This window comes from Acanthamoeba castellanii (genome assembly GCF_000313135.1).
Source record: "Acanthamoeba castellanii str. Neff unplaced genomic scaffold scf7180000084702, whole genome shotgun sequence".
NCBI lineage: Eukaryota > Discosea > Longamoebia > Acanthamoebidae > Acanthamoeba > Acanthamoeba castellanii.
In genome coordinates, this window is record NW_004457263.1 from 84,416 (window position 1) to 107,669 (window position 23,254).

Consider the following 23,254-nt stretch of genomic DNA (forward strand, 5'->3'; position numbering starts at 1 on the left):
CGGCGCCCAACAAGCTATTCTGGATGGTGGTGCTTACCAAGGACCCCTACTTGGCCTCGCGGTTCAAGGAGAAGTTCACCCGCGACCAGTGGCCGCTCAACGCGGACGAGCTGAGGGTGGAGAGCGAGGCCAAGGAGGTGCAGCGCGAGCGCGTGTGCGCGCGGTGCGCCAAGGTCTACACGGAGAGGGACAACCACCCGGACAGCTGCCGCCAGCACCAGCGGTCGCTGCTGTGCCGCCTCAAGGTTGGTCTGCCGCCGACCACTCCGGGCGCGCAGCAGGCCGAGGAGCTCGTGGAGCTCAAATCGAAGGAGGAGTATCTCAAGCGCATTGCGAGCAGCCGGGAGGAAGTGATGCGCCTGATCGACGCGCGCTGGATGTGCTGTGGGCGCGGACCCTTTGACGACGGCGAGAGTATGTGCCCCCACATGGAGGCCGACCCTGCCGACCCAGACTTGTGAGCTGTAAGACCACGTGACGGCTCGCTTTTCGCTTCGTCTTCTTTCGGGCGAACGAAACGTCGCTTGCCTTTTCAAACAAGTCTATTTCTCTCGCATTTTCTTGAGCAAATAAGACCACAGCGGTAGCACGGGACGAGCAAAGAAGTCTACGAAGGTACACCTTTACTAGTATTAGCTGAAGAAGACGAGAGGAAGACGGGCCAAGGAAGGAACGCATCAAATCTGGCATTCGATTTGATCCGGGACTGATAGAAGGCAGCAGAGTCGCGCGAGGAGAGATTCAATTCCAAGATGGGAAACTCGCAGGCCGGCAACACGCTGAGGAAGGAGGAATTGGACAAGCTCAATGAACAGACACACTGTATTGTAGACCCTTCTCTTTCGCTCATGTGAGATTATTATTGAATTGATGTTGACGCCGACGTTTGTATCGCTGCGTAGTCGACCAGAAGGAGCTGAGTGCGATGTACAAACAGTTCAGAAAGGAGACGCCGCAGGGAGTAATCAGCAAAACCGAATTCAAGGAGGTCATGAAGCAGATGGGCGTCGTGGACAACTTTCTTCAGGACCTCATCTTCAACGTCTTCGACACCAACAAGGATGGAACCATCAATTTCCAAGAGTTCGTCGCTGCCCTCTCGGTGATGACGCGCGGCACTCCCGATGAGAAGCTTGAATGTACGCAGCCATTCATCTTTGCCCCTCCTTCCCTTCTCCCTCCTCTTCTCTCCTATGCTTTCTTCGTCCGGCTATGCTATCTATACGCGTTTCGCTCTGCCCTCTTGTCTTTCGTGCTAGTGTGGCTGCTGGCGCGTGTGACGATTCGCTAACCGTGTGCATGTTGCTGCTCTCTCCTTACGACAGTCGCGTTCCACATGTTTGACGTGCATGGTGCGGGTGTCATCACGAAGGAGGACGTGACGAAGGTGCTCGATTCGTTCTACAAGCTCGTCGGCCCGTTGGTGACCTTCTCCGGCAAGAAGTACGAGTCGCACGAGCAGCTGGTGGAGGAGTTCTTCGAGCAGATGGACTCCAACGGAACGGGCCGGATCACCATCAAGGAGTACAAGGACGGCGCCATGAAGAATCCCGACATCATCCAGGGCCTCAAGCTCTTCTCCTGATGCATCACACCACCCAGAGGAGTGTCGTGTCGTATCCTTGTGTCACGTAGGGTGGCGTCGTGGTGGGCGGGTGTTTTGTACAAAAGCGTGTATGAGTGTGTCCACTTCATTCTATGTTGTGGAAATATAGCAGTGATCGAAGCCGACAGCGTCAAGAGGCTCCACCCTTCTTGGTGCCCCCGTCCTGCTTCGCCATTTGTTCAAAGTGTGTTTGCTGCGACGGTAAACGACAGCCAATAATAAGTGTCGACATTGGAAGAAAACTGACGCCAACGGTCATTTGGATTTTTTGGATTTTGTTTCTTTTCTTCACCGCAACAAACATTAGAGCAGCGCATCTGGAACGATCTGAAGGAGAGTAGAAGAGAGTAGATGATGAGCACTACCCCTCGTACCCCTGTCACTCCCGGCGCTAGAACGGGCAAGCGTACGCGCAAGCCTCTCTTCGTCTCGCCCATCTCCGCGCGAAATGTCGATCCGAGCAATGTCGTAGCGAAGGGGAAGGACCCGAAGAGCTACTTCGGCAAGTTCCTCATCATGCTCGTGCTCGAGGAGAACCTCGACGATCTTGCCACCTTCATCTCGGAGAAGGGGGCGGACCCCAATTTCGTCGATCCCGACGATTTTACCCCACTCTACGTCGCCGTCAAGCACAAGTTGAACGAATGCGCCAAGACGCTCGTGCAGCAGGGCGCCATCATCACGAAGAAAACGAAATCCTACCCGAGCCCGCTCCAGCTCGCCATCCAGACGCAGAACACAGAGCTGGTCGAGTTCTTCGAGCGTTGGCTACACACCGCCGAAACTGAGTGGGCTGCGGCGAGGCGAGAGGCGGCCAGCTCGACGTCGAGCGACCAGCCCTCGCGCAAGAGGAGGCGAGTGGAGGCCGACTCCACCGAGAATGGAACTGCCGAGGCGGAAGGCAAGAAGTAAATCGAAGACAGCGACGGCAACAGCAAGAGATGTAAGCAAGCCGCGGACAGATGGCCAAAGAGAAACTCCCGCCTGCTCGATTCGAAGCAGCTTCGGGAGGTGTGTGCGTTATAATTCAATTGTAAAGAGTAGTTGGAGTTGTGAGTACGTAAATGCGAATAAATGCCAGTGTACACAACAGCATTCTCCCTCTCGAATTCAATTCCTGGCAGACCCTGCGCCAATTGTTTTCTTCATCCTTTCCTTTGTTCCTTCTTCGATGGTACGGGATTGGATTAGTGGCGCGCAATGAGTAAGTATCGGCAGATCTTGAGGCCGCCTTCGCAATCGCAACCATCAGAGCAAGAGCAGGGGCCATCAGAGTCTGCATCAGATGAAGCTCCCCCTTCTGGTGATCGCAGGGACATTCTCTCACTTTACCAAGCCCTTCCTTGGGCAGTGCCCAACAGCATGGCTCTTCTTGTACGACACCATCTTGGTTCATTTGGCAAATCTAAAGGATCCCTTAATAATTCGTGACATTCACAGTTCGTTGGCGATCCCAAGGCCGGGAAGAAGACGCTGGCGAAGGCAATGCTACAAGAACCCTGGAAGGTTCTGACCAAAATGTACGTGCAGCTAGCTCAGCGCTGGAGCCGGTCATGCGTTGCTCACGTTGCCCCACACGCGCCCAACAGTCACACGACGGCCGCACTGCCACTGCCTGAAGATGCGTCGCGTCCGCGTATCGACTTCCTCGTCTTCTTCGTCGACATGACCAACGCGAAGAGCTTATCGAACCTCAAGACGCGATTGCTCAAGGTTGATAAGGACTACTTCGCGCAGGGTCGGTCCTGCATCGTAGCGACCCGAGGTACCACCATTCCTCATCACCTTGCCTTCTTACCCTGCATCGTCGTCATCATCCGAGGCTCCGTGTCACTGACACTGGCCGTTTTTCTTGTTCGGCTCGCGCTAGTCGACCTCAATCGCAGTCACGCCTTCACCACGGAGCACTTGGAAGCTGTGACCAACGTCTATGGCATGCCCGTCTTCTACTGCAACCTCACGGTACCTCTCCACTGCCTCTCCGTCCATTTCTCTTCAAGCTCTTGGTATCCTTACCTTCGCTCGGACCATCATCTTGTAAACGGGGGTCACATGTGAGCAGAAGCGAGAGCAGCTGCAGAACCTGAGCGTGCGAGTCTACAAGGCGGCGGAACTGGCGAACGGCTTCATACCCTACATCAGCCCTCTCATCTTCGCTCCATAAGGCCCTTTGAACGTCGCCCGACTACACCAGCGAGACCACGACCTCTCCCTTCTCTTTCCTTCTTGCCCTGGAAGTGCTCTGGACAAGAACACGCCGCGGGTGCTACCCGCTTGCAAAGATCTCTCACCACTCTGGCCTCTTTTCATGTACGCATGTTTATTTCAGTGTGCGTACGTTTTGCAGCTCCTGACGAACTCCACAGAGCACCACCGCCAACAAGGCCAAGAGGCCTGGGTCCACCGGTTCGGCACAGATGAAGAAGAAGAAGGTTGCCTTCCCCAGCGGTGATTCGACCTCCCCTCCTTTATTTTATTCTTCTTTTTATCTGTTCTGCCTTTCCTTTTCCTGGCTGGCCTGCTGCTTTTGGGCGTAGCGCTAGCAACACACAAGAAGCAAAAGAGCAAACGGTGGTTGGAAGAAGCTCCTTTATTTGTTTTTTTTTACGAACGGACGACAGCAACCTTCGGCAAGAGCCTCCCTCCTCTTCAGCTCCCTCTTTCTACTTCGCGATGGAAAGGCCAACGACGTCGGGTCCGCCGCCCAGGGCGGCTCGCAGCTCTGCATCTTCTACATCTACTTCTTCTTCTTCTTCGAGTAGAGCGACTCGAGCTGCGGGCGGCCGGGGCACATCTCCGCCCGCGATCCCCGAGTTCACAGACGAAGAGTACGTGCTCTACCTCGAGAACCCGTCATGGACGAAGGAGGACACTCTGAGCCTCCTGGACGCTGTACGCATCTTCGATTTGGAGTGGAACCTGGTGGCCTCCACCTTCCACGGCGACTCCCGTAAGACCCCCTCGGTACGTTCTCCCACCATTTCACATGGCCCCTCTTCTTCTTCTTCTTCATAGCCACTACTTCGCCACTTCCTCCCCATCTTTTTATTTCTTATCGCGGGCGGCCTACACGACGCCACAGATAACTTTTGGTCCCTACACCTTCCTAATTTGGACAATATATGTGTAAATATGGAAAACACGAAAATTATCATTTCGCACGTGAACATGGCCTGACCCCACATTCGCTTGGACGGACGTGTTGCAGGCCTGTCGGCAGAGGTACCAACAACTCGAAGAGCTGGAGGCGGATAAGCGCAGGCTGTCCGTTAAGCGGCCCTCGCCCACGAAGCAGCAGCAGCCACCGGCCCCCGCGAGACCTCAGACAGTTCCCTCTCCGTCCCCTCCTCCGCAGCAGAAGCTGCCACCAAGAGCGCCGCAGCTGTCTCGACAGCTGCCGCCTTCTCCACCGATCCGACAGCAGCCCACGCAGCCACAGCTACACCAGCAGCCTCGCCCTGCCCAGCAGACCAACGCGCGGATCCTCAGCCCCTACGGCCCTCCCCCCATCTCCATCGGCGCGGGGACTACCATCTTCCCCCTCGGGCCGGGGTCGCCCTTCGCCTTTGATCCGTCGGCGTTTATGCGAGGCGTCAACGGCCACCCGCAGGGGATGCCTTCGCTCTTTGCTCTCCCCCAGCCGCTGCCCTCCATCTTCCCCAACCCCGCCCTTCACCCTTCGTTCGCCTCTCTGCCGTCTCTACCGCCCTTGCCCTCGCTCTCGCAGGCATTGGGACCTCCGCCAGCCCCGACTTCGACCGCAGGTCCTGCAATGCCTGCCAATCGGTCCGCATGCCCCAACCACAGCACCCCGTCCAGCCGCCAGAACTCCACCAACGGCAACATCAACAACACCACCAACCCCGTCAAACCCAGCGCCAAACCCAACATCGGCATCAGCAAACTCGGCGCCAAATCCAGCGCCAACACCAACAACGCCCACAACAGCACCAACAGCAACGGCAACACCAATGGCAGCCCGGCAGGCAAGCGACAGCTGGTACCGATATCGACGAATCCGACCCTACCTCCGCCTTCGGCGACCTCGTCTTCGGCAACCCCGTCGTCATCATCGGGCGGCCCCTCCGTGGTGGTCATTTCGACGGAGGAGTGGAGGAAGAAGCGAAGGAGACGCACGGCCTCGGAGATCTCGCGCAACTTCAAGTGCGACATCCCCACTTGCTCCAAGGCCTACGGCTCCGAGGGCGCCCTCAAGATGCACATCCGCCTGGTACGCGCCACCTTGGCCTTCACGCGCACAACCGCGGCCGCTTCACTTATACGTTGCGGACACCCAAATTCCAGAAACACCCCGGGCTCAGGCTACCCATCAGCAAGCCGCAGTTCCCTCGGCCCAACCCGCTGCTCCTCTCCTCGTTCCTCCCGCTCGGGGTGGGATCGGTCATGCTCGGCCAGAATGCGGCGGCGATGGGCTTCCCCTCACCTTTGCCCCGGCTCGTCCCGCAGCAGGCCAAGAGCTTGCCCGCCGGCCTCTCGCCTCAGCTGCCCGGCACCTCCCCCTTGTTGGGCTCGCCCTCTTCGGCGTCGTCGTCGCCGCAGCAGCGCCCGACAGCGCCGCTGTCCGACCCCGTTCTTCGGCCGCAGCCGTCCAACGCCAGCCCGACCGCCGTGTCGGTGAAGCGGGAGGAGGTCATCCTGTCCGTGGCTTTTATGCGGCTCGAGATCGGTGGCTACGAGTGCATGAGCAAGACCACCGGTAGGCGCTCACGTCTTTTCCCAATCAGAATCAGTGCTAAAGGTGATCTGGTGGTGTCTGCAGGTGACCTGGTGGCCCACTTCAACTTCACTCACAAGCGGCTCCTGTGGGAAGTGGTCTCCGGTGGTGCGAAGCTGTCGATCTACAGCGTTTTCGACGAGCTGGCCGGATTCGGCCTGGAGATGCTCAAGGACGGCAGCGCCGTGCTCACCATCGAGTTCAGCCTCCCGCCCGAGGTCAGCTGGGAAGGTACCACACCACACCAACCACTGACGCAGCACACCCCACACCACACCACCACGCGCACGACCACTAACGTTAGTTCTCCCCTCTTGTTCGAAGGCAATATATCGATGCAGCACACGATTGCCAAGTGCAAGAGGCATGCGCTCCACTTTCCGCCGCACGCGCTCAACAAGCCGGTGGAGATGATGCTCACCCTCGACGAGCGACTGCGCGAGCTGGCCAACCTGGGCCTCCCCACCCTGGTCGATCCCTACTTTGAGTTGGACGACTCCTCCTCATCATCCTCCTCCGACTCAGACGAGGACGGGCCACACAGCCTGGGCACCCGCCAGCAGCACAAGGTGCCCGCCAGCAGGGCCTCGCCCTCCCTTTCTCCCTGAGTTGCACGTTCAATTGATTATTGTGGTCAAGAGCCAAGTCTCACCTCACTCTTAATGTGTCGTGTGCGTGTGTCGTGTGTGTCGTGTGTCGTGCAACACAGCGGCCATCCCAGTCGGCGGGAGGCGGAAGCCCCAGCTAAGCAAGGGGCCACGTGGCACTTGAAAAGAGATGGGCCAGGCGGGTTGACATCAAGCTGACGGACTTTGGGCTGCACCCGTCGGATCGGTCTCAAAACCGGAAGGGGTGGAGGAAAGCTCGTTCGCGGCGATGGAGAAGGACTACGCCCAGCAGCTCGGCCTCGCCCGCCAGGAGGAGGGGGAGGAGGAGAGAAGGCCAGTGCGACACGGTTTGAAGTTGTGTCGTTTGCTTTTAGAAGAGATCGTACTCGAGCAGGCGGCACTCTATGCCCCCGTTGTACAGAATGTGTCGCCTCTTGGCCTGCAGACCCACCTCTACATTTCACACACACACACACACACACACCACACCACAAACGGCCGCACACACACGACCAACACGACACACAAGACACGACCAGCACGACACACACAGCACACGACACACGGTAAGTGACCAATCACGTGATAGAAGGGGGGGGGGCGTAGGGGTGAATGAGATACCTCGGGAGAGCTGGAGGTCGCCGGTGAGGACCCAGCCGGTGGCGGGCTTGCGGGTCTTCTGCTTCATGAAGTCGCCCAGGCTGCGGTAGAGCGGCCGCAGGTTGGTCGCCTCCCCGCCGATCCGCTGGCCGTAGGGGGCGTTGGTCATGACCACGGTCGGTCGGAGCTCGGGCGACGCCGGCGCCCACTGCCGGAAGTCCTCGCGCCTGATCAGCACGTCGCCCAGCACGTCCTCCCGCGTCGTTTCTTTTCGTCGCATCGCGTCGTGCGTCGTGCGGAGCGCGGCGTGAGAAGGTGTGCAAAGTCGAATTGGGGAGGTGGGAAGGACGTACTGTGCATCTGTGATTCGTTTTCGACCACGTTGAAGCCCAATCGTCGCAGCGTCTGCGAAGCTGCTTGGGCCGCTTTCGGGTCGATGTCTGTGGGGGGGGGATGTGAAGACCATCAGCCGGAAAGCCCCAAGGGAGAAGTGTTGTGCGCGTGTGTGTGTGCGTGTGGTCGTGTGTGTGTGCGTGCATGTGTGTGTGTCGTTTAGAGGCTTACCAGTGCCAGAGATCACTATGCGCTTGCTGAGGGGTCGTCTCTTGAGGAACTGTTCCCGCTTAAAGTCGTCCCACGCCTTCTTTGAAAAATCGGGCAGGTGCGTGAACCCCCTGTGCACACGACACGACACCCGACACACGCACGACACGCACGGCACAACACGTCCAGGCGCCTGGTGAGCTGTCGAACAACCGATCAGGAGAGAGAAACGCAGCAGAATTACCATTTCTCGCGCAAGAAGGCGGCCGGCGTCTGGGTCGCCATCAGCGCGGCCTCGGCCAGGATCGTGCCGGACCCGCACATCGGGTCGGACAGCACCAGACTTTCCTTGGCCTCCGCCTGTGTGTGTCGTGTCGTGTCGTGTCGTGTCGTGTCGTGTCGTGTCGTGTCGTGTCGTGTCGTGTCGTGTCGTGTGTGTTGCACACCACGACAGACCGCCTTTTTGGTAATTTGACTCGACTGAGGCCGGCAGTGGACTGGCGCACCTCGTTGAAGAATCGGAAGTGTTGCGGAATGCCGGCCATGTGGAGCATGTGGGCCGCGAGCGTCTCGCGCATCGGCGCCTCGACCGACTCGCGCCGGTAGCCGCGCATGTGCAGCGGGAGCACGGACGTGTCCATGTTGACCGTGCCCTGGCCCTCGTGCACGAACACCTGCACCTGCACGTCCGGGTTCTGTGCGTTCACATCGGGCCGCTCCACACTCCGCTCGCGGTACTGGTCCACAATGGCGTCCTTACACAACTGTGTGTGTGTGTGTGTGCAACACGACACACACGGCGCATACGACACGCGCGACACACACGGCGCACACGACACGCGCGACACACACGGCGCACACGGTTAGTTGCGCATGCGCAGTGCGTGCGAAACATGGTGGCGTGGTTGAAGGGAGGGAGGTACCTGCGCGGCGTAGTGGGTGTTGGTGAAGTGCGGGTGGTCGACCTTGGCCACTATGGCAAACGTGCGACCCGCAGGAATGTACGGACGCCAATCCACGCTCTTGATCTATATATTTGTGTGTACGCACACGACACGACACGACACGCACGCACGCATACGACACGACACGACACGACACGACACGACACGACACGACACGACACGACACGACACGACACGCATACGGCACGACACACGACACACGGGCGTCAGCGAGCGATGATGGTCGTGTTGTAGCACAGATGTGCAAATACGCAGCGGCCTGGTACCTGCTCGTAGAGGTCCATCTTCTCGCGGACCTCGAAGCTGCGCAGAGGCAGAAGCACGCGCATGGCGAGGTGCGACTGGTAGTTCACCTTGAAGATGGCTGCCGGCAGCCGAAGCGCCGCACAACACAACACACATCATTCGCGCCGCGATCAGTCACCGCACACGCACCACCGCACGACACACAGCGTTGCGATGAGATGGACCCAAACCTTCCATGAGGGAGACGCCACGCGGCAGGTCATTGATGAAGGCACCGCGGAAGGCAGGGGTCACTTGGCTGCCGAGGCCCAACGCCGCCAACTCCGCCACCAGGTACGACTCACAGCCTCGCCCGCAAGTCACCTGGCCACCAGATCGGCAAATCAATCAATTTTCCTTCTAAAAAATGAAAATAATAAAATACGATTTAAAGCAGAACGATACTAAAAGTTGCACAAGCTTTCAATGTGTGCAGGCAAGAGCGAGCATACATACGAATAACTTGTGCTTGGGCGTCGTCATCTTCCGGAATCGCAACTGAGGAAAAAAGAAAAAAGCGCCAAAAATAAAATATGCTAGGAATTTTCAATGGCCGGTAAAATCCAGGGATGCAATCGCGCCAATTTGAGACCGGCACGTATGGCCAACGCCAAAGCAACTTCAACCCTTCTCCACGCCCGGCGCGGTGTACCAATCAGGACAGATAGAAGTTGTACTTGACGGAGAGAAGAGAGCTCTAAAGTAAAAGATGGCACAGAACTTTGCGGATAAGAGGAAGATGGTGGAGCGGGTGCTCACCAACCCGGATGCCATCAAGCGATTCAGGCAGGCAGATGAAGGTGAAGAACAGGTTCGTGGCTCACATAGGCACCTTCCATCTCTTGTCATCCTCTTTCTTTCCATGGCCACCACCGGTTTTGATACATGTGTCGAATCTCATCCATCTTTTCTCTTGGGCAGGTAATGAAAGCAAAGGAGACGCTACGCGAGGCCCAATTTGAAGCGGAACTCGAGGAGGCCGAAGCACAGAGGCTCGAGGAAGAGGTACTGCCCCCCTATTCTCGTATTCCCATATTCCTGTATTACTTTTCTATTTTATTTCTATTTTATTATTTGTTTTGCTCTTGCCCCGTTATTTATGTATTTATTTGTTTTATTACTTTGCGGTTTACCCGATGCCTGCCATCGGAGCAATGTACGCGTGGGCGGTGCTTGGCCTGACCTCTTCTTCGTCTCCCGTGGGCAGCTCAAGCGGTTGGCCGCTGAGGTGGGCGAGGAGAGCGAGGAGGAAGATGAAGATGAAGGAGAAGAGGGAGCCGGAAGCGAGGACGCTGAGGAGGAGGTGGCCGGCAATCACAACACCAACAACACCTCGGTCGACCTGGACGACATGGACCGTGATGATGATGAAGAGGAGGAGGAAGAAGATGAAGAAGACGACGACGAGGAGCGGCGCAGGGAGGAGGAAGAGGAGCGGCTCGAGCAGGAGCGCCAGCGACGAGAGGAGGAAGAGGAGGAGCGGCTCGAGCAGGAGCGAGTTCGGAAGGAGAAGGAGGCCGACGAGGCCCAGGAGGCGGCTGCGGCTTGCCAGGCCGCCCAGGCCGAGGCCCAGAAGAAGCTGCTGCAGCAGAAGGAGCTCGCCGACGCGCAGGACAAGCAGCGACAGCTGGCAAAGGAAAAGGAAGAAAAGGAAGAAAAGGAAAAGCTGGCCGCGGCGGCCAAGGTCGTCCAGCAGCAGCAGCAGGTGGTGGAGGAGGAGGGAGAGGGGACCAGGCGGCGCGGACGCGAGACCAGCGCGTCGCCTTCTGCGACAGCGACGACCGCGACGACTGCGACAGTGGTGGCGGCGACCGGCGGTATTGCGATGAAGCAGGCGGCGGTGCTGTTGCTGGTGCTGCTCGCGGCCGGGTGGACAGTCGGTGGCTGGCCCGTGGCCATCCTTCTGCCCTTCATCGCCACCCTCGGCGCCTCCTTCTTCGGCCTCAAGCTCAGCAACTGAGCTCCAATGCCGGGGCCGGTCGATGTCATGCGTGTGGTCAGGTTTCTGTAAAGTACACCTCGACGCACCCACATCATGTTCATGGTGTTTGGTAATGAATGACGTTCGTTTCCATCGAAACGCCGCCTTTCGTCAGTTGTTGTTGTACACGAAAAAGCAGAGGCGGCTGCTGTTCTTAGAAGTTGGAGTTGAGCTTCTGCTTGATGGTGGTCTCCGAGAGGTCGGCCCTGTCCAATAGCTGGATCTCGCCCGCCAGCTGCATGAACAACTGTCGTTGACCGAACACGCAGTTGTAGTTGTGGTGTTGTATTTGTTGCTATTAGTCACCGTAGAACGTGGCATGGTTGTGATGGTGGCGGCTGTACCTTGGTGTGCTTGTAGAGGGCGACGCGAACTTGGGAGGAGCGGGCCTTGGCGAGTGGCTTCACGTTGGGGCCGACCCACGAGATGAAGACGTACTTGGTCGTCTTGTACTCGCTGCCTCCCGCCTCATCCGCCACCTCCACGCCCAGCACGCAGTACACAATCGCGTCGTCCACAAAGAACCCCTGCGACACGCAGACACGACACAGCACGACACACACGACACACACGACACACTTAACACAGTCCAATGGCGAAGGCTGGTAGAGCGGTGGCGAAGTGTACCACGGTCTCATCCCAGCCGCCGCCGCCGGAGCCGAGTACAGTGAGGGTGTTCTTGGAGCCCTCGTGGCCAAAGACGAGCCAGTTGGTGGCGGTGCCGTCCCGGCGCACGTCCTCCAGCCTGGCGTGGGCCTCCTCGGGGTCGGCAAAGTCCACCTCGGTCAGCACGTCCGACGCGCCCTTGTAGGTGGCGTACTGCTGGGCGCTGAGGCTGCTCGACTTCATGACGTGGCGGTTGGTGGTCTGGGGCGACGAACAGCTGCGGCGCGCGGCCTCAGGCGTGGAGGGCTGCGAGCCGCTGCCGCCGCTGCTGCTGGACGAGGCGGCGGGCAGGGTGGCGTCGTGCTCGACGTGGGTGCCGCGCAGCTTGGCCAAAATGTTGGCCTCGGTCAGGTACTCGGGCTCGAGCACCTGCAGCTCTGCGCCCAGCTGCAAGTGTTTCTGTTGCTCGGCGCATTAGTGTGTGTGTGTGTGCGTGTGCGCGTGTGTGTGCGTGTGGTCGTGCGTACGAGGACGTAGTTGTAGAGGGGCAGGCGGTGCTGCGAGGACCTGGCCTTGGCCATGGGCTTGCACTCGGTGCCCACCCACGTGATGAAGATGGTCTTGGAGGTCGAGAAGAGCTCGGCCTCGCCCTGGTCCTTCACCTCGATGGTGAGCACCATGTACTGAATCTCTGCATCGCTCAGCAGAGGCCTGCACCCCCAGCAACAACCCTGTCCTGGGTGAGTCGCGCTGGTCGTGTGCGTGTGCGGTGGTGCGTGTGCCGTGGTGCGTGTGTGCGTGCAGGAGGAAGCGTACGCGACGTCAAAGAGGTTGCCGGCGCCGGTGGCAACGAGCTTGATCTTGGCCCCCTCGTACCCGAAGAGTACCCTGCGTAGGGAGCACGTAATTGGTATTTCTGAGCACTATTGGCCACAGAGACCTGGCAACGTGTAGAAGAACAACAACAACAAGAAGAGTGGGCAATGAAGTGCGAACCACTGTGTGTTGTTGATGCTGAGGTTGGAGAGGGCTGACTCGGCCTCTGATTCGTCGACCCACTCGAACACTGACATCTCGCACCTGCTACACACAAACCAGCAGTGAGTGCGAAAAAAAACAACAAAAAGCGGTTGTTGTCACACCGTGTTGGCGTGGGCACGTACCAGAAGGAATAGAGGGGGGAGGGAAGTGGTGCCTCTGGGTCTGCTGGCTATCTGCTGGCCAGGCTGCTTGCTCTACTGTCAGTTCGTGCCTGTGCGTGTGTGGTGTCCAGGCAAGCCCATCCCACCATAAAAGGGGCAAGGCGCGCGTCTTTCCGCGCTGGAGTTTGAAATGAAAAGAAAACGCTGCCGCGCAACGCAGACGCACCACCCGCGCAATGGTCACCTCCTCGCCATTACAAAGCACAGTTATTTATGCACCGAAAATGAAAATTGAACAAAGAAGAAGGAGGAACTACATCGAAGAACATCAGGGAGAGAGGAGAGAGGAGAGAGAGAGAGAGATAGAGACGAATGGGGAGTACGCTCATCAGTACCCCGTTGGTGGGTACTGCTGCGGGGGATAGCCGCCACCCGGAGGCGGCGCGCCGCCGTACGGCGCACCACCGGTGCCGTAGCCGCCGCCAGGGGGTCCGCCATATCCACCGCCGGCCGGAGGAGGGCCGCCGTAGCCGCCACCGGGTTGTCCGCCATAGCCGGCGGGCGGCGCCCCGTAGCCGCCGCCAGGGGGTCCGCCATATCCGCCGCCGTAGCCGCCCGCGGGGGGAGGGGCACCGGTGCCGTAGCCGCCCCACCGTGCCGTAGCCGCCGGCGGGTGGTCCGCCGTAGCCGCCGGGGAGATATGATGACGGCGCGCCGCCGCCGGTGGGCATGTAGGAGGTGGGGTAGGTCGGCTGCTGTGGTGTGGGATAGTAGGACGCGGGCGGGGCCTGCGACTGTGGTGGCGGGTAGTAGGAGGGCGGCCCCTGCGGAGCGCCGAGGCCCACCGAGCCGTAAGGTGCCGGGCCGGACATGTAGGGTGCTGCGCCCGAGTTGTAGCCCATCGAAAACCGCTGCTTGAGCATGTCGTCCACAGTGCCTGCAACGACCACACGACACGACACGACACGACACGACACGACACGACACGACACGACACGACACGACACACAATCATCGCAGGTTAGTGGTGGCGAACTCGCAAAGATCCCTCGAAGGGTGGTAAGGTATACCTCCGCCGCCCATGGGAACATAAGAAGTAGTAGTGTAGGTGGTGGTGCCAGCGGTGTTGCCGTAGTGCTCCGGGAAGTTGAGCGCCGTCAGCCGTAGCTGGATCTCGCCTCGTGGTGAGAGGTGCACGGTGACCTGTGGGTGGAGGTGGGAGACGTGTGTGTGTGTGTGTCAGTGCCGACGGCGCTCGCGTACAGACAACTCGCCAAAGCTTGCGGGAGGGGAAGCGCACTGATTTCTCGGTTTTGTTGATTAGATCGTCGGTGCGCACTTCGCCGGTGCCCTGCATAACAACAAACAGCAAACAACGGTGAGCACGTGATCGGAGGGAGGCAGAGCTTTGTCGGCGGCGTACCAGGACGTCGTCCCGGGTGAATCGGTCCCAATCATAGCACGACACCTTCAACGGCTCGGTGGCCAGCGAAGAGGTCAACGTAAAGGTCTCATTCCTGAACGGCACGTGCCCAGAAGAACATGTTGCATAAGTGTCCCAGCTCCCACCCACAAGAAGGTGCCCAAGTGCAGAACGCAGGAACGCAAGCGAGAGTGTGTTCATGAACAGGGAGGGTACCAGTAAGGGTTCAAAGTCTTCTTCTTGGTTGAAGTCTTGACTGTCTGACCGCCCCTGCAAAATTGAACATTCTCAGCATTAATGATTAATTAAAGATGCAGATGAATTAAGAGTGCAGTGTGGGAGTACCAAAAGAGCTTGACATAGGGGTCCGAAAAGCCTGCCAAGAGGTTGCACACGTGAGATTAAAATAATAATAAAAATGATAAGATACAAGGCCTGGTATACCTTGATGGGTTATCGTACCATTCAGATCTCCCACAGGCAGATTGTTGCCGCTGACCACACGGACCTGCAGCTGGTACATCGGGTGTGTTTGGTGCTGTGTGAAGATTCGAGTGCTCGATTTGATTTGATTTTCTGCTATTAAATCTCCAATTAGGAACTGTTTGCAGAAGTGGTTCTACTCGCGATTTGCAGCGAATCTGAGGGTGGAGATCTTCTGTTGCCGTTGTGGCGTAAACAGCGAACGTGCGCGAATCGTGCACGCCACCACTTTGAGTCCGCAGAAAACACATCGGAATGTCTCTGCCTGGAGCCAGCAGGGCCAGACCGGATCACATGTTGATGGCATCTTCAGCTTCGGCTGCCTCACTGACGCAACGCTCACATTGGCAGTGGAAGAAGTAGTTCTTGAGGAGGGTGGTTTGCCTGGACCACCAACAGTGTCAGATGGTTTGGAGAAGTGGTACAGGTGATGAGGGCACATGGCATGCTGACTGACCTCGTAGCGCGCGTCCAGGAAAGGGGCACGTAGGAGATGCACAGCTCTTCGTTCGGCTCGACGTCTTGCTTGGCAATAAGCGACACCCGGCAGCTGTCTCCCCGCGCCTGCGCCTGCGAGCGGAGCGTTGACTTCAATCACCGAGCGGCTCATGAGGGAAGAGCGCTGGAGAGCAGGACGGGTACCTTGACGTTTGGCTGGCACGAGTGATTGAGGGAAGAGAGGATGGGACACACCACCGCGCCATCAAATTCCATCATCTTGATCTGCTCGGCATCCGCTTGTGTCGGCGTGTTCAAAACCTGAAGGGCCGTGGGTTCACCCATTAATTAGCATGTGGACTATACTCTTCATGGGCTAGAAAACGAACCGGGCAGCTGAAGTCGATTCCTAGCGAATTGAGTAGCACGATCCCAGCTAACCGTAGATAAACGGATTCCTCAAATACTGTCGCGAACCACCACCACATAGGTTCACCATGAGCTGTGCGGGAATGCGAGAGATGGTGGTTGGTTGTGATTGTACATTGGGGTATTCGTGGGTCAAAGAGCGCGCGGTTGGTGATGTGGGCCATTCGCACGAGTTGGTCGTAGGCCACCGGATCCTCTGCTTTGATGGCTTCTCGCGGGTACACCACAAAATGCTCAAAACTGTCCACCGCCTGCGTACTCGAATCGGATCATATCAGGCGTGCAGTGCGCGCTCATTGGTGCACTTTTATCGAGGGATTGGCTTACCTGTTCGGGTGACTTGCCATCGTCCAACTGCGTCAGCACATTGGCGATCAATTTGCCCACCAACAGTGGCAGCTCGCCGAACACGCCCCTGAACTCCTTCCACAGTTGGTGCAGCGCCTCCTGCTGCTCTTCTACGCACGTGCGAAGCGTGAGCGTCACACGTTTTAGAAAGGGCGGTAATTGTGTGTGGAGGATTATACCTGACACCTCTGCATGTGGCTGTTGTGGGCACAGCCTTCGGTGGAAGGTGGTCCACGCTACGTCTTTGCAGGCCGATGAGCAGTAGGCTTCCTCGCGACAGTGATCGCACCGCCGTTCACTGTCCCCGGCCGGGGTGAATGCTCCGCATACTTCGTCTCGGCTCAGTCGTTCCATCCATTCCCTGCATACCGGAAGGAAAAGTGGTGAGCGAGGCATCGCTCGCTGGCACTGGCACTGCGCGAGATCGGACCTTTCCTCATCGCTGCGACACCGCAGTGGTCTCCGGCAGTAGCCGCACACCACCATCGCCCTCTGTGGATCGAGTGAGAAGAGTTGAGCGCAAGCGAACAACCGCGTGTGTGTACACGAGTGTAAACGACCTTCGTGTCGGCGTTGGTGTAGGAGAGGAACGGGGTGACGTGGCCCAGTTCATCACCCGCGCGGAACGAGCGTAGCGCGAACACGCCTTTGCCCTTCTCAGGCCCCACTGTTCGAACTGTCAACGCCCCCGCGAAGGCACTCTTCTGCACCTCTCTTTCATGATGATGGGCTGCAGCCCCCTCTACCTTTGTTTTTTAAAATCAAAAAATTGAAAAAATAAAATATAAATAAAAGGGAAGCCGGTGTACCTGGGCAATGGCTGGGATCAGCGGGCGAGGGTACACCGAATACTGTGCCGTGTGTGGCCCAGCTTCCATCAGTTCAAGTGATTTTGTGTATTTATTTCTCTTTCTTTTCTGCGTCTCCGTTCTTTCTTGCGGAGGAGAAGGGCGCCAAATGTTGAATGGTCTCTCGGTGGCCCGTCTCCTGGTCTTGCTCTGCCCCGCCCAGCACAACCACGCAAAGAAACCTGTCGCTGACCTTCTCCCTCAAGCACAAACCGCACCACTGTAGTTCGCGTGCTTGTCAGGTAACATCACCTGCTGGCCCCCAACTATTCCAACTATGCCCGGCTGCCGCCGCTGCGCAGTTGTTTTCTTCTTTTACTTCTCCTTCCTTCCAGCAACAGCAGCCGAGGAGGAGGTTGTTGTTGTTCTAGTTGCTGCTCTTTATCTTTTTCTATTACGAGCCCGACACCCTCTACACACCGCAGCGATGGAAAGCGAGGGAGGAGGGCGTACGAGTCGGCGGCGGGGCCAGGGCGGAGGAGTTGTGGCTGAGCAACACCGCGGTGGCAGCGGAGGAGGCGGAGGCGGAGGCGGAAGGGAGGTGGCCCCGCTTCAAGTGATGCTGTCGCAGCAGGTGGAGGCGGAGGTGGCGCACAAGCTCAAGACGCTCGAGGAGCAGCGGCACCAGAAGCTGTGGATGGCCCAGCGCTGGCGCGAGTACGCCCAGCGCAACCTCGAGCACACCTACGCCTCGCAGGTCCAGCAGGCCCAGGACGAGTACGAGTTCGAGCGCCAGGAGCTGCTCGAACGCCTCAGTGGCAGCCAGTCGGGCGGCCGGGCCGCCAAAGGTGGTCGAGCGGGCCAACGTGGTGCGGCCAACGGGGCGGCAGGTGGTGGCGGCGGCGGGGTGCGGACCGGATGACGACCCGCACGTCGTCGCGTCGTCGCACCCGCCAGCAGGCCTCGGCCGAGGCTTCGATGATGGACGGCGGCGGAGGAGGCGATGCCAACGCGCAGCTGCAGGCCAAGCTGCGGAAGCTCAACCGCCCCTGATCAGCTACACCCTCACGGACGACGAGATAGTGGAGGACCTCAACATCATTTGCAACCGACTGTCGGCCTTCAGCAACGACATGAAGAAGACCATGTTCCAGGAGGCGCTCGGATATCCGCCGGCACCTTCGCTCCCTCCGCCCAACAACTACCCGCCGGCATCGCCTCCGCCTTCTTCTTCTTCTACGTCATCTCCGTCGTCGTCAACTACGCTTCTGCCCAACAACTCGACGAGCCCCTTCTCGCCCTCCGCCTCGCCTCCGCGAACGTCGGCCTTTGCCCACAAGCTCACCACGCCACAACAGCGGGGCGACCCTTTCGCCGCACCCTCCTGAACACAACAACAACAACAACGAGCCTTCATGTCGAGGGCTTCATCAGCACCCGCCAAGAGCTTTTATCCTTCATCTTTTAACACGTGTATTAAAGTTTTTGTTTCCACCACGTTATTTATTTTTGTTTATTTATCTATTTGTTATTATTTATCTGTTTGTTTATTTATCTGTTATCATTTGTTATTTGTTATTGTTCGTTTTATCTCCATTTTATTGGTGAGGCGTGGAGGGAAACGAAGCGCTGGCTAACGAACGCTAGTGCTTCTCGACGACCCGTCGTAGCTGCTCGTAGGTGAGGAACATGATGATGTTCCAGGGACCCAACCGAATCCAGTTGGGCAGGAAGCCACGGTAGAAGCCCCGCACGCCCTCGGCGGCCACCAGCTTGCGCGCGCAGTCGAGCGACGAACGGTAGTACAGCCCTCGGCCGTTGGCGTCCGATGGCTGATTCATCACGCGCGTCTTCACCACATCTGTTGGAATGTGCACATCGGACCGGTTGGTGCTATCAGCATCAACGATGGAGATGATCGGACGGAAGCTGCACGAGAGGTCGCGAGAGGCATACCGATGGGAGACGAGGAGGCGGTGGCCACGAATCCCGCGATGAAGGACGCGGCAAAGTGGGTGTAGATGTTGTCCTGCATGATGTTGTTGCCCAGCAGGAACTGCTTGCACTGGTCGTAGGTCGCCAGCTCGGCCGCAGCCACAACTGTAAAATCCAGGCGGCGATGAACATTTACAGTGATCTACATCAGCTAGTCGGTACGGTAGCGATGGGTTGGGTTGGCCGGGTACCTGCGGCTCTTTGCGAAGTGGGTCCCATGCCCTTCCACAGGCCCGAGATCTTCTCCTCGGCCACGACGGTCTTGATGGCGTGCAGGAGGCTCCTGTACCGCTGGCCCGAAGAGCCCTGCATCCGCACCTTCAGCAGGTCCGTCGGGGTGAACACCGCCGCCGACACTCCGCCGGCCACCATTCCTGCCGCAGCATCACGCCACGCTCACGTTATGACCACGCCACAGTGGCGACACAGTAGCTCGTAGTTGTCGGTACCGGCCAGGATCTTGGTCAGCAGTGGCGCGTCGGAGGCCTTGGTGCCGCCAAAGGCGAAGAAGTTGCGGATGGGCTCGTAGATTCCCATGCGCAGGCCCGTGTACAGGAACTGCCGCAGCAGGGCCGGCGCGATGCCCTTCCACAGGCTCAGCGCACCTGTAGGCGCACGAGGTTGAGGCACGCACGCACGCGTCCAGGCCCACCACTCTCAGCTGAGTGAAGGTACCTTCCTCGCGGACAATGGTGGCGCCGGCGTGCAGCATCCCTCGGTACTTGGGAGCCAGCGGAACGGCACCAACGGAGTCGCCGGCCTGGGCAGCCAGGGCCATCTGCTGTCCTTGCAGCTAACCAAGCGGCACGACACGTGCGAAGTCAGCACGCAGAGTAGCGAAGGGTACGGGCAAGTGGGAAATGGAACGCTACCTGAAGCCGGACTTTGGTGATGTCGATGGGCAGGGTCCAGGCCTCGGCGTTGCATCCGGCCAGCCCACCACAAAGCCACCCAGCCCACAGAGGCAGCGGTTTTGTCTCCGTGGGGGTGCGCTTCCCTGCAGACATGGCCGGCTGTGCGACAGGCGCATAGGGTTGGGGGGAAGTTATGGGTCCATGTTCTAATGGAGACAAAGACATGCCAGAGTGAGGGAGGGGCACGGGTGTGGTGGCACCTACCAGCCGAAAACGAGAACAGAGCAAAGAATCAGAAATCAGCAGGAAATACATTTTCTCTTCTACACAAGAGCTGACGGAGTGGGGCAGCAAAGGAAATGATTGGATTTTCTTGGCTAATTTCTAAGGGGGGAACGAGGAAACGCCACAAAACACAAGCACAACAAAGATCTGAAGAACCACAGACTTCAGGGGCCTCGCAATCTTGAATCTGACAACTGGTTCAGCAGGTAGCTTTTTCTCCATCTTTTTGCATGTCCCACATGTAAATTGACATGAAAAATGCATCTGCTAGTAGCGCCCCAGGATGGGAATGGGAACGTCGAAACCCGGCCCGCCCGGCAGCACCCCTGCCGGTCGTGGAGCCAGTCTGCGGTCATACTTCATAAGCCCGCCGACGAGCCCACCCGCTACACCCGACAGCAGCCCGCCCCACAGCCCCCGGGGGTCCCCCTCCCGCTCAGGTACGCCCGCCTCACCATTAGCGTTTCACTTCGTGAGGTTGCAGCTGCCACAATGGCAGGCGATGGAGGGCCACGAACCCGTTCGCCTACTGAGCAATGCACCACAGACGCGCGAGCAGCAAACCGACGCACAACGACTCAGCCGACGCCGATTGCCAGCCCATCGCGACCGATGCCCGTCCCACTCTCTCCCTTCTCTGGTGTGAACATGTGCGGTACGGCTATGCTTGTCCCCCCCCAAGCTCGAGCGTAACGTTGCTGCTGACACGTTCTCTCCCTTCTTGTTTCTTGTTCGCCTTTTCTTCCCTCAGTCTCTCCCTCCGGTCCCGTGCCAACTGGACAGGAGCGAGTCGCCACCGTGTTCACGTGGACGCACGGCGGCAAGAACGTTGCCGTTACGGGTACTTGCTCCCACATGAGCCCCTCTTACATCTTCGGCCCACCTTGTCTTACGTAGTCGTGTGGTTAGGAACGTGGAACAATTGGCAGGGGGTGATTCCGTTGAACCGCAGCGAGCACGACTTCACCGCCATCATCGATCTCCCACCAGGCGTGCACCAGTAGGCTCCCCAATCACGTGCCAAACCTTACTCTGACTGCATTGGCTCATATGACTTTCGACGCAACCAAACCATAAACAGGTACAAATTTATCGTTGATGGCAAGTGGACCCACGCAGCGGATCAGCCTGTCGCTACCGACTCGGGAGGCAATATCAACAACTGCATGGAGATCAAGGAGTTCCGGCTTGGCCAGTCAAAGAACAATGCGCTGGGTATGCATACCACTACATCTACCTTCAGAGTGGTGATAGCTGACGCTTGGCTTCTGCAACAGGGCGGGGGTCGCCACCGGGAAGCTACACACAGGAGATACCAGAGCTCATCAAGTTCAATGACATGTTCGACGAACCACAGGACCTCGGCACACCCGGACCTGGCGGCCAAAAGAAAAAGCCTGATGAGCCTCCAGTTCTGCCGCCTCACCTTCTCGGCACGCGAGCAGTCCTCAACACCACCACAGGCACCCTGCCCTACCCTACGCTCTCCCTGCGCGCGTGTCGTGCGTCTATAGTGCCTTTCTGACGTTCCGTGTTGCGTAAATGGCCCTGACACAGACGATCCCACGGTGTTGCCGCTGCCCAACCATGTAATGCTAAACCACCTGTACTTCAGGAAGCACGAGGACGACCACAAGCGCGATATCCTCATCCTTGGCACAACTCAACGATATAAGGCACGCCGCAAGCTGTCGCGATGGGCTTCTCACGATCCATCTCAGTTTGTTCTAACCAGCACCATCACTGCTCCAACCTCCAACTCGAACAACAGGAGAAGTTTGTCACAACGGTGTTCTACAAGGCGGCGCCGGCACTAAGCGATGTAAATAGTGGTTCAACGACCACCTCGCCATCAGTAACGCACCGCCGCCCGCCGCCGCCGCTCGACATGACGGGCCAGCCAGCGACGTCCAAGCCCGTCGCGCGCCAGCTCTTCTCGCCCCGTGACGGCGCCATCAGCGACTCCATCGGCTCGCCGCGCCGTCCCGCAGCAGACGACGGCTACACCACCACTTCCGCCTCAGCTGCGGGTGCCTCAGCACCACTCACCAACCACCCCACGATGGCCCTCACCATGGACCGAGGCACGGGCGGCGGCACAGATGGTGGAGGTGGAGGTGGAGGTGGAGCGACGAGAGCTGGCCAAGGTGGAGCCCCAGGGACGACGACCGCGATGGACATTGTGGCCAGGCGGCGGGTGAGCGTGAGCGGCGACGGGGCGGTGCTGGGACGAAGTCCGGTGCAGGACGAGGGCGCCGGGCTCGACGGAGTCACGGACGTCCCCGTCACCACCTACCACGCCGACTACTCCCTCCGACAAACCATGGGCTGAACGTACAACAAGAAAACAACTCATGAGACCCAAGGTTAGGCGCTCATCTCTCTTTTTTGATGAGCAAAGACCAACAACAAAAAGGCGGGAAAAAAATAAAAATAAAAAGCGATTGCCAACGAAGTAAACTTGTGAAGATGCAAGCCGGCAAGAGAAAGATGCCTGGCGGGGGTAAGGCGCCAGCATCGTCCGCTGCTTCCGGGTCGACGCAGCAGCATCCACGACGTTTCGTTCGAGCAGAACGTCGTGGCGGGAGCGGAGCTGGTCGGGGAGGTGGCCGGGGAGGTGGTGGCGGCAATCGAGCTGGCAGTCGTGCCGGTCCTGCTGGTGGGGGCGGAGCTCTCACCGACCCCAAGCTAAAGGACAAGTACCTCGACTTCTACCGCACGCTTTCGCCGACAAGTACGAAATTTCCTCTCTCATCCATCTCTCATCTCGCCTTCCATCTTCATCCGGCTCACGTTGGTGCTCTCCACAGTCAAAAAGGTGACGGGCCGGGTGCTGCACTCCATGCCAAAGCCTCAGCTGCTTACAAAAGAGAAGGCGCAGAAGAGGACCGAGGAGGAGATAGACGTCGACCTTCCTGACGAAGCCAAGAGCACGCCCTCGAAGAAGAAGCAAAAGAAGTCGGTGAGCATTACGGAGACGAAGGAAGAGAGGCGAAGCGGAAAGAAGAGGAAGCTCGCTTTGGACGAGGAAGGAGAGAACGGCCGCGCACTCTTGGTCTCCATTACCGGCGAGGGAGAGAAGAAGAAGAAAGACGAGGCAGAGCACCAGAACAAGAAGAGAAAGCTCGACTCATCGCATG

At 58.5% G+C, this 23,254-nt stretch overlaps 13 protein-coding genes and 1 pseudogene across 13 annotated transcripts in view; 10 read left to right on the forward strand and 4 right to left on the reverse strand.

Annotated features, from left to right (window-relative positions):
• Nucleotides 1-23: 23 nt before the first annotated feature.
• ACA1_135570 (uncharacterized protein) lies at nt 24-461 on the forward strand (the record flags this gene model as incomplete). Its single annotated transcript, XM_004333343.1, has 1 exon — nt 24-461. The coding sequence occupies one exon, from the start codon at nt 24-26 to the stop codon at nt 459-461; it is 438 nt and encodes a 145-aa protein (XP_004333391.1).
• A 464-nt stretch (nt 462-925) lies between these two features.
• On the forward strand, nt 926-1,585 carry ACA1_135580 (Calciumbinding protein NCSA, putative; the record flags this gene model as incomplete). Its single annotated transcript, XM_004333344.1, has 2 exons — nt 926-1,139; nt 1,326-1,585. The coding sequence occupies 2 exons, from the start codon at nt 926-928 to the stop codon at nt 1,583-1,585; spliced, it is 474 nt and encodes a 157-aa protein (XP_004333392.1).
• A 537-nt stretch (nt 1,586-2,122) lies between these two features.
• ACA1_135590 (uncharacterized protein) lies at nt 2,123-2,518 on the forward strand (the record flags this gene model as incomplete). The annotated part of the gene is made up of 2 exons (XM_004333345.1): nt 2,123-2,266; nt 2,324-2,518. The coding sequence occupies 2 exons, from the start codon at nt 2,123-2,125 to the stop codon at nt 2,516-2,518; spliced, it is 339 nt and encodes a 112-aa protein (XP_004333393.1).
• Nucleotides 2,519-3,271: 753 nt separating this feature from the next.
• ACA1_135600 (uncharacterized protein) lies at nt 3,272-3,770 on the forward strand (the record flags this gene model as incomplete). The annotated part of the gene is made up of 3 exons (XM_004333346.1): nt 3,272-3,371; nt 3,477-3,568; nt 3,669-3,770. The coding sequence occupies 3 exons, from the start codon at nt 3,272-3,274 to the stop codon at nt 3,768-3,770; spliced, it is 294 nt and encodes a 97-aa protein (XP_004333394.1).
• Nucleotides 3,771-4,279: 509 nt separating this feature from the next.
• ACA1_135610 (zinc finger, c2h2 type domain containing protein) lies at nt 4,280-7,089 on the forward strand (the record flags this gene model as incomplete). The annotated part of the gene is made up of 7 exons (XM_004333347.1): nt 4,280-4,570; nt 4,827-4,934; nt 4,962-5,837; nt 5,912-6,323; nt 6,387-6,572; nt 6,666-6,910; nt 7,051-7,089. The coding sequence occupies 7 exons, from the start codon at nt 4,280-4,282 to the stop codon at nt 7,087-7,089; spliced, it is 2,157 nt and encodes a 718-aa protein (XP_004333395.1).
• A 230-nt stretch (nt 7,090-7,319) lies between these two features.
• ACA1_135620 (23S rRNA methyltransferase, putative) lies at nt 7,320-9,825 on the reverse strand (the record flags this gene model as incomplete). Its single annotated transcript, XM_004333348.1, has 10 exons — nt 7,320-7,402; nt 7,571-7,816; nt 7,903-7,989; nt 8,114-8,223; nt 8,337-8,452; nt 8,599-8,856; nt 9,016-9,120; nt 9,324-9,421; nt 9,534-9,666; nt 9,799-9,825. 10 exons carry the CDS (start codon nt 9,823-9,825, stop codon nt 7,320-7,322), a joined length of 1,263 nt encoding a protein of 420 aa, XP_004333396.1.
• Nucleotides 9,826-10,051: 226 nt separating this feature from the next.
• On the forward strand, nt 10,052-11,302 carry ACA1_135630 (uncharacterized protein; the record flags this gene model as incomplete). Its single annotated transcript, XM_004333349.1, has 3 exons — nt 10,052-10,153; nt 10,264-10,347; nt 10,550-11,302. 3 exons carry the CDS (start codon nt 10,052-10,054, stop codon nt 11,300-11,302), a joined length of 939 nt encoding a protein of 312 aa, XP_004333397.1.
• A 175-nt stretch (nt 11,303-11,477) lies between these two features.
• Nucleotides 11,478-15,017, reverse strand: ACA1_135640 (C2 domain containing protein; the record flags this gene model as incomplete). The annotated part of the gene is made up of 14 exons (XM_004333350.1): nt 11,478-11,570; nt 11,668-11,850; nt 11,951-12,388; nt 12,457-12,640; nt 12,746-12,817; nt 12,926-13,009; nt 13,467-13,823; nt 13,849-14,008; nt 14,142-14,274; nt 14,372-14,422; nt 14,495-14,588; nt 14,711-14,764; nt 14,840-14,870; nt 14,957-15,017. 14 exons carry the CDS (start codon nt 15,015-15,017, stop codon nt 11,478-11,480), a joined length of 1,995 nt encoding a protein of 664 aa, XP_004333398.1.
• Nucleotides 15,018-15,267: 250 nt separating this feature from the next.
• On the reverse strand, nt 15,268-16,678 carry ACA1_135650 (MYND finger domain containing protein; the record flags this gene model as incomplete). Its single annotated transcript, XM_004333351.1, has 8 exons — nt 15,268-15,361; nt 15,435-15,565; nt 15,620-15,736; nt 15,805-15,881; nt 15,960-16,095; nt 16,172-16,302; nt 16,372-16,553; nt 16,623-16,678. 8 exons carry the CDS (start codon nt 16,676-16,678, stop codon nt 15,268-15,270), a joined length of 924 nt encoding a protein of 307 aa, XP_004333399.1.
• Nucleotides 16,679-17,467: 789 nt separating this feature from the next.
• On the forward strand, nt 17,468-18,368 carry ACA1_135660 (uncharacterized protein; the record flags this gene model as incomplete). The annotated part of the gene is made up of 2 exons (XM_004333352.1): nt 17,468-17,870; nt 17,941-18,368. The coding sequence occupies 2 exons, from the start codon at nt 17,468-17,470 to the stop codon at nt 18,366-18,368; spliced, it is 831 nt and encodes a 276-aa protein (XP_004333400.1).
• A 255-nt stretch (nt 18,369-18,623) lies between these two features.
• ACA1_135670 (ATP pump family protein protein ENTH domain epsin related family protein) lies at nt 18,624-19,753 on the reverse strand (the record flags this gene model as incomplete). Its single annotated transcript, XM_004333353.1, has 5 exons — nt 18,624-18,909; nt 18,948-19,080; nt 19,167-19,349; nt 19,425-19,580; nt 19,651-19,753. 5 exons carry the CDS (start codon nt 19,751-19,753, stop codon nt 18,624-18,626), a joined length of 861 nt encoding a protein of 286 aa, XP_004333401.1.
• A 619-nt stretch (nt 19,754-20,372) lies between these two features.
• ACA1_135680 (AMP-activated protein kinase, putative) lies at nt 20,373-21,707 on the forward strand (the record flags this gene model as incomplete). Its single annotated transcript, XM_004333354.1, has 7 exons — nt 20,373-20,554; nt 20,662-20,732; nt 20,866-20,955; nt 21,024-21,114; nt 21,196-21,329; nt 21,392-21,558; nt 21,672-21,707. 7 exons carry the CDS (start codon nt 20,373-20,375, stop codon nt 21,705-21,707), a joined length of 771 nt encoding a protein of 256 aa, XP_004333402.1.
• Nucleotides 21,708-22,002: 295 nt separating this feature from the next.
• Nucleotides 22,003-22,446, forward strand: ACA1_135690 (annotated as a pseudogene).
• A 137-nt stretch (nt 22,447-22,583) lies between these two features.
• Nucleotides 22,584-23,254, forward strand: part of ACA1_135700 (uncharacterized protein) — a gene marked incomplete at both ends in the record, with an annotated part of 980 nt that continues 309 nt past the window's right edge. Inside the window, 2 exons of the mRNA XM_004333355.1 lie at nt 22,584-22,848; nt 22,925-23,254. The exon at nt 22,925-23,254 is cut by the window's right edge and continues 105 nt beyond it. Of these exons, the coding sequence (XP_004333403.1) occupies nt 22,584-22,848; nt 22,925-23,254 (595 nt within the window). The remainder of the gene's footprint in view (nt 22,849-22,924) is intronic.